Raw genomic sequence first — 8,372 nt, 5'->3', positions numbered from 1 at the left:
TTCATTTTGGTTGTAAACACCTTGATTAAGTCTATTCTGCCGCATAAAGGCGTTAAACAGTGTCAATACGACTTTAGAAAAAATGCCATCAATAATGTATTAGATTCCATCATTTCGCTCAAAACAAATAATATATTGAAGAAGTTTATTTGCAAGTTCTTGCCCGAGGGCAAATTGCAACATGAGACATACAGATAGGCCCTTCATAGCTTTTGCGCTGTGTATGAACCTTGTAATTAAAAATCGGGGAAAGACGGGAAATGGTTCCTTTTGCTTGTTCACATCTTTATCAATGTCTATTCTACCGTATAAAAGTGTTAAAACAGTGTCAGGGAGACTTTTAAAAAAGGCTTGATAACGTACTAATGCATTACTAAATTACTCTTGAATCCCGGGATTCGAACGCGTGCGCCGATCCCTTGCCGACATCTCACAAACCCAGACTCTAAACCGTTCGGCCCAAAGCCGTTTTGCGTGGTCAGTTTAGTATAGTCCTTGAACCCCACTGTTCACTAGGATTCTCCATATACAATAGCAATGGGGCTATGCGATGGCGGAACAGTCAGGTGTCAAAGGACGTCTTTTTCAAAGCCGCCATACGCACATGTTCGCACATGTCACGGGCGGGTTTATAACTCCCCTTACGGGGTGATGTACCATTCCGCTGGCTAATTACAAGACGGGGATACGCCAGGTCTCCCGTCCGGGTGAATGATAATGACTGTAAATCACCATGTGGCTGATACGGTATGGAGGTTCACCAGGTATCCATCCGGGTGATTTGTACTGAATCACCAACTCCAGACAGGTACATGTCATGCATATATGCAATATACTGGCTACTTGTAGTCACGTGCCCCCTTGAGTGGCAGAAAGTGGTCAATTTTTGTTTGCAATGTTGATCAAAACCTACTTTGCATGACTGAACTTCAATCCAACAAGACATACGAGTAACTTTAACCACTTTACAGAGTCGCGAGATCTTCGAACTCTTGTTCAATTTCTGTCAATAGAAACTTTGTAGTGAGTGGGACATTTGAAGTAGCTGTAATGAGATGAGCTACGTTATAGACAAACAAACTGCCCCTTTTTCTTTATCACAGACAGAATCGCTGGTAGACTTTACGAAGCGGTGCCATATAGTGCACTTACGCCCCTAAAAGTAAACATGCCCTACCAACAAATCACGTGTACGACAATCCGATGAAAAACGCCCCTAGATAAATTAACACTGCTGCGTTCATCATGTTTGCCTTTCAGCATTTGTCCTAGTTTTGAGTGGAACCAAGATGGTGGACTATGACGCCGCGCTCGGCTACCTGGGCTCCATGGGAAAGTACCAGGCAGTCCAAGTGGCCATGATCTGGCTCATAACATTCCCTGGAAACTTTCACATGCTGTCCATGCCTTTTATAGGCGCACAGGTAGGAGTTTTGGGTCGTCTTCATATCTCATATCCACACTTTCTATACTCTATAACCCGGCATCCAGTCTATCGTCGTTATGTCTGGCCATCTTTTACCGAGCTTTCTTCGGACCTGTCTGCCTGGGTAATGTTTTACACCTGGGTGTGTGTTTTTTTCCAACGCCGTAGGAGTTGACACTACGTACCGGGTGCGGAAAAATACTAGTACCCCGACCACAACGTTTCATCTGCCCCAAAGAGAGCCTGGCCAATCCTGGACAATCTACTGTTGCCAAGTTGTGTTCTCTCGAACGTTCTCCAATTGCACTATAATTGTTTGTTTTACAGGTGTCTCATCACTGTGAAATTCCCGAATCACAAACGGCAGAACTACAACCCGAAGATACCTGCGTTCTGAACTACTCGCTTCCATGGAGCTACGACAAGACTACGGACACGTTTTCGCCCGACTCGTGTTCCCGTTACGATGTCGGCGTGTACGAGCTGGGAAATCTGTCGTGTCCCATGATGAGAGACGCGACAGGAAACAGGACAGAGAAACCCTGCGATGCAGGCTGGCGGTATGATCGGCAACAGTACAAGAGTAGCATCTTCATGGAGGTTAGTCTATTTGTTCAATTCTCTCTCTCTCTCTCTCTTTTCTCTCTCTCTCTCTCTCTCTCTCTCTCTCTCTCTCTCTCGCGCGCGCGCGCGCGCGCGCTCAGTCTCATAGTTATAAGAAACCAGGGGCAGTCGGTCCACAATCCTCTCTATCGCTACCTCTGGCGGTCATCAGCCACTCTGGTCAGCTTGGACGCCGTCTTTTATCAACACTACCTCACATCACTGATCCATGTTCGGCGGTGTGAGCCCCAGCGACCGCCTATCCTCCGCCTTTCCTCGTGGAGTTGTATGTACCGCAGTTCTTTCACTTCTAAATACGTGTCCGAACCACCACAGCTCCTTCTTTTTTTCAAAATAGACAAAAAGTTGGGCTGTGGTCCTGCCAGAGTGGAGATGCGTTGATTGATGTCTCTAAAAACGCAATAAAACCAACAAAATCTCAGAAGAGAATTGGTTCGAACACTTTAGCAATCTAGACAAACTCTCTAATAATGGCACAAACGACTTGACCATTCCAGAAACCGATCAACTAAATTTGTCTAACTCCCCTACAGACCCGTCTGTTCTAGATTCTCCTATGACTTTGAAAGAACTAGACATTACCATTTCAAACCTCAAGAACAATAAATCGAGTGAAAATGATTTGATCTTAAACGAAATGTTGAAATCCAGTAAATTGGTACTTCAAACGCCACTCCCCAAATTGCATAACAATTGTCTTTCTTGTATAAGAAGAATCCTGTTGGAATAGTGACAACTCGTTGTTATTTAAGTATTGATGTCAACTCGGCGACTACTTTCAAGGCAAACAACAAACATTTGTACAGTAGGGGATTGAAAGCTTTATTTGCGATGGACCGCTCTGAAGAAAAAGCCGACGCGCTTCTGTCTGTCGAAAACAAGCTGCTTGACTCTTGTGTCAATCCCATGATTCTTTATTATGGATCGGAAATCTGGGGTTCTGCTGAAAGGTCCATATCCTATCCTATTCAATCAATTCACTTTGAATTATGTAAGCAAACCCTAAACGTGCCTAAATCCACACGTGGCCTCGTCGCTAGAGCCGAGTTCCCCATTCAGTTGGACGCTTCCCTAAATGCTACTTAGACTTCGCCAGAAAGCACCAGCAGACAGTTTCCAGTCAGACGCCCTGCTTTGTCTGAGCTAGACTTAGATAAAGCTGGCGCCAAGTGTTGAGCTTCAGAAGAGCGCCAGTCACTGGAGGAATGCGGCTATGGTTATAAATGCCATATGCATTGTTCTTTATCACGTAACACAAATACGTCTCAAATTATTATTCTATCAATCCGAGTTTGAAAGACATTTACTTCCAAACTTGCTTCAAAGAGCGACACAATGATAACAAAGGTGGATCGGCTAAAAACAAATTGAGGTCTTACAGACTGTTCAAGTCCACCTGTTATGAAGAACAGTATCTGAGTATTGATAATATTCGGCACAGGAATGCCATCACAAAATTACGAATCAGCTGCCACAAATTACATATTGAAACCGTAAGACATAACCGCACACCGCTGGAAAAACCCATATGTCAATATTGTAATCTAGATACGATAGAAGATCAAAGAACGAGATAGAGAACTTAGCTTTATAGACAGATTAAACCTATGTTTCCCTACTTCATACACCTAAGTGATACAAACAAATTTATATTCCTAATGAATTTAGATAAACCTTTAAATTGTAAACAATATATCTGTTCCTGTATTTTCAGTATAACAAAGAAGCGGGAAGAAGTCGAATTCACTTACTAGAATAGGATTTTTTTGTGTTGGTAGATGTTGTACATATCTCATGTATCTGTCAGTTGTTGTGATGTTGCGACCTGTATTAAACCCAGTGGGTATATATGTACAATAAAGGTCTTCATTCATTCATTATATTGAGAGATGTCCAGTAGACACCTAGTAACCGTCCGTAACAGTTCATCTCTTGAGCGTTGATTCCTTCTACTATGTCTGACGTCAGTGTCCATGACTCTAAGCCATACAAGAATATTGACAAGACTATAGAACGTAAAAGACGGTTTTTTGTCGGCATGGTGACATGATCAATATCAAAAAAATCTATTTCATCGTAGAGTTTTGCTCATTGCCGGTCTCACAAGCCCTTAACGGAGCCCTTAACCCCAGAATGAGGTGTTCTTTTCTAACAGATAATGATATTAAGAAGTAAAAAATGCTCATTACGTCACTGTACAGGACGAAGTAAGCTCACTACGACACTAGTGCCGCATGCATTAAGTAGTCTCCAGTATCTACAAAATTTCCCAAATACTCTTTCGTTGAGTGAAGTGATCTCAGCCTATGGCAGGATACAACATAAGGTGTTAATAATGGCCCAACAAGAGTTAGGTTCCAAAAATAATTTCGGAGGCGATAAGATTAAAGCTCGGCTTTTGTGTACGTGTTCTTTGATATTGTATCTACGATTTGCCTTCTTGATGTGAATACCGCCTCGCCTTTATGCAGGAAATAATCACGTTTTATACACGCGTAAGGAACACATGAAAATTATGAACTTTATTGCACGACAATAGGTAGATTCTGTATGGGGTTAGTGTGTATCATTATATTGTTTTGCGAAATACACGTCGCGTAATTCACTTCAAGTATTCTGTAAAATCTTGACTGATCATTTATTCATTGGTACATTAGCCATTGGAAAATTATACCCTTTCCTGAATTCAATTGCTGTACTAATTCTCAACATTCAGTAATCCTCAAAAACTTTATTATGTTTTTAATTCTATTGTAACAACAGAATTTCTCACTTTTATACCGTGTTGTAGTGCGGACGATAATTGTTAAACGTTCACCGCAATTCAGTCTTAGGACTGCAAGTGTGATGTTTTTGTATGTGACCTTTATGTCAAATAAACCATTCATCATGCGCACAAGAGAGCTATGTGCAAAAAGGTCTGTATGTTTTTATACAGTAGAAGCCTGTTAATTGCACAGCGGATTGACGCACACTTCTGTTAACTGCACGGAATCCCAAAACGGTGCAGTCCAGCTAGATAACTTAGCATTATTGCACCAGCTGGATAATTGCACGAAATTCACCGACAAATAGGCCGTGCAATTAAGCGGCTTCCCCTGTACTTCGTAAGCTTTCTCCAGTCCTAGCGTCATTGACATAGTTTTGAAAACGATGTCCATGAGACACTTGACTTTTTTTTCTTGCGGTAATAAATCAAATGGCCGGCTCAGTAAACATGGTTGGCCAACAAATCAATGACTCTAGGTCAATGATTTGATTACTATTGTTTTATTGCTAGTTACAGTCGGAACAAAAGAAACAACGGTGCATCCAAATATGACGGACCATTGTTTGTCGACATACATGTGTGACACCAATATAGACACAGTTAAAAGAACTTTCCTATGCACCTATAAAAAACAACTTTTAAAAACGGGGTCGTTTGGTTTATTCTCTGCCATCGTTGTCACCATAAATTATTCCTCGTTATGTTTATACTGCCCTTTGAAACATACTTCAACCAGCGTGCCTAGATATGTTGATGACTTTACAACTAGACATTTATGAGCCAAAAGATAAGACAATCACGGGGCAGTGTACAGAGCTTGATGACCTGCCAAACAACTGTTTCCTCGCCTCTAACCATAAAGCAACAATAGAAACGCAGAATCCATTTTTTCAAACCTCCGACCACTCCGAATTGATGCGAACTTGCGATAAAAAAGTTGGGCCAAAAAAAAGCTGCCTTCATGATGATTTACAAGTATTCAGGGAGGTTTTACAAATGACAGAGTACATGGTGCATGTAAACCAAACACACATTCTGTATTTTTACCTCCATGAAATGTCATGGAGGTTATGTTTTACCCTGCGTTTGTCTGTGTGTGTGTCTGTGTGTAAACAAGATAACTCAAAAACGGCTGGGTGGATTGGTTTCATACTTGGTGTGTTGGTGGGGTGTGGTGAAAGCTGGAAATGATTAGATTCTGGGCCCCCTAGCAGCTCCCCTTGGTACTGCAGCGCAATTTCCGGTTTTGCTATCTCGGTGTTCTGAACATGCTATGGTCACGATTTTTTAGCATTACATAGCTCTTGTGCTCAGGAAGAAATGACATAAGTTTGGGTCCCCTAGCGTCTAGTTTTGGGATAGCAGGGGCATTTTTGTCAAAAACTTCTGACGAGGATAACTCAAGAAGGGAACAACGGATTGTCATGATTTTTGGTATGTAGGTACCTTAGACAATGTTGTACAAGATAAGATACCAATTATGCAAAATAGTAGTACATTTGCATAATTAATGAGAATATTCTATCATAGCAGTTTTTTCAATGTATCTCTTGTTCCGGACATGATATGGTCGTGACATTTGGGTGGTAGATAGCTTTTAGCATCATGACAAAGTGGGACAAGTTTCAGTCCCCTATCATTTAATTGTGGAACTGCAGGTGCGTTTTTGTCAATACACTCCAAAGAGGATAACTGCAGAAAGGAACGATGGATTACCTGCATTTTAGGTATGCAGGTAGCTTGGGCAGAGATGTTCATAATGATATGTATTTTATGCAAATGAGGACTTAATTTGAATAATTAATTAGGAAATTGTATAATTCCATTGTTTGCAATAACTGGACTTTGATAAATGTGAGACTTGTTGATTATAATTGGTGGAACATATGCAGATATGCAAATGAGGAGCTTATTTGCATAATTTATGCAAAAATTGCAAAACAAATTAATGATTAATGATCTGAATTGGGAATTTTAATTGACATGTGTACTGTACGTTATTCAATGATGAACAACACCATGCATAAATCATGTTAATATTAAGTCATTTGCATGAAATTAACAAAAGCTCTAAATATTCATGGATGTATGAGGTCGCCGAACTCTAGTTGTTGTTGCTTTTTTTCGCGTTTTCTTGTAAGACCTGGAAGCCTTTGTCCCTGGTGTAGTTTACCAGGTATGCAATGCAAACAAAAATGGAGAGAAATTACCACTTAGTCTGTTTTTCTTCAGTTCGATCTCGTGTGTGAAAACCAGGCACTGAACAACCTTGCACAGGCCATGTACATGCTGGGCGTTCTCATTGGTTCTATCGGCTTCGGACAGCTCTCGGACATGTGAGTGGTTATATGTGGAGTAGTTTGTTTGCTTTTTTGTTTCGTCATTTATTTATCTATTTGTTGTGTAAATACAACGATTGCGAAAATGGACGTCTTATATTGTTGAAATGTTCGCTTCTCTTTATCTGCCTAAAAAAAGACAGTTTTAGTAGAAACTAAATTAAATGCTACTACAATGCTCAACATCCCCCAAAACCAAGGTGTACATGGATCGGATTTTCAACGTCCACTTTGGCCTTCTTCAGGATCAATATTATCCAATCAGAGCGTAATCTCGCGATATTGTAATGTCAGGTGATCATATGGATACGTGACGTCAGCAATTGGTCAAATGTGCCACAAAACGCTACTGGTGTTTGGAGGGAAAAAAGAACATTTTTTTGTACCTCGTGATATTAGTCGTTCATAATAAAACAGCCCAGTGCCCAGGTTAGAAAGGTTATCTAGCCACGTTTATCTCACGTTACCTTTATCATATTCATCTACAGTATTGGCAGGAAGAAGACCATGTTCTTGACCATCTTTGTGCAAGTCGTGTTTGGTGTAGCGACGGTTTTCGCGCCCAACTACGCTGCCTTCGTCATCTTCCGACTTATCGTCGGAGGCGGAGTCCTCGGTGCCTCTCTTTCTGGGTTTGTGATTGGTACGTTGTAAGTCTTGTTCCGATCTTAAGTTTCACTCTGAAGAAGGTGACACTTACGCCTCCACTGATTTGTATGCAAGGTTCTAGCTTTATAAAATAAATATTGTGACCGGTGGTTGTTATACCGGTACCTTCACATAGACATCAAGTAATTCAATCTTGGTCCCATTCGCTGCAGTTTCTTTTCCATACTGCAGTTGATTATTCGTTAAAATGTAACACATTGAAATTTATATTAATAATTTATCAATAAATGTATTTCAGCAATGGAACTGGTAGGAGCGGACAAGAGAACGCTGGTTGGGACGTTACTGGGGATAGCGTTCTCCGCCGCAAACATGTCACTGGCGGCCATCGCGCATGCAATCCGGGACTGGCGCACTCTGCAACTTGTTGTCTCGGTTCCTAATATAGCCATGCTGTTCTTCTGGTGGTGGGTGATGTTCCTTTGCTTTGTGATTTTAAGACAAAATAAGGATTAAGGATACGACATGCGTGGTCTTGTTTCTTCTTTTATCATATTACAACACAACATCCTGTTCTGTACCGTGTGAGTTGAAACTATCCAGC

At 41.1% G+C, this 8,372-nt stretch overlaps 1 protein-coding gene across 1 annotated transcript in view; it reads left to right on the top strand.

The window, feature by feature from the left end:
* Positions 1-816: 816 nt before the first annotated feature.
* The window catches only part of LOC118418199 (organic cation transporter protein-like), a 12,372-nt gene continuing 4,816 nt past the window's right edge, over positions 817-8,372 (top strand). The window contains exons 1-5 of the mRNA XM_035824038.1: positions 817-1,424; positions 1,754-2,026; positions 7,053-7,156; positions 7,648-7,802; positions 8,067-8,272. Of these exons, the coding sequence (XP_035679931.1) occupies positions 1,290-1,424; positions 1,754-2,026; positions 7,053-7,156; positions 7,648-7,802; positions 8,067-8,272 (873 nt within the window). The 5' untranslated portion in view covers positions 817-1,289. The remainder of the gene's footprint in view (positions 1,425-1,753; positions 2,027-7,052; positions 7,157-7,647; positions 7,803-8,066; positions 8,273-8,372) is intronic.

This window comes from Branchiostoma floridae, chromosome 6 (genome assembly GCF_000003815.2).
Source record: "Branchiostoma floridae strain S238N-H82 chromosome 6, Bfl_VNyyK, whole genome shotgun sequence".
In the NCBI taxonomy this organism is placed as follows: Eukaryota; Metazoa; Chordata; class Leptocardii; order Amphioxiformes; family Branchiostomatidae; genus Branchiostoma; species Branchiostoma floridae.
This window is presented reverse-complemented; position numbering and strand designations above follow the sequence as displayed.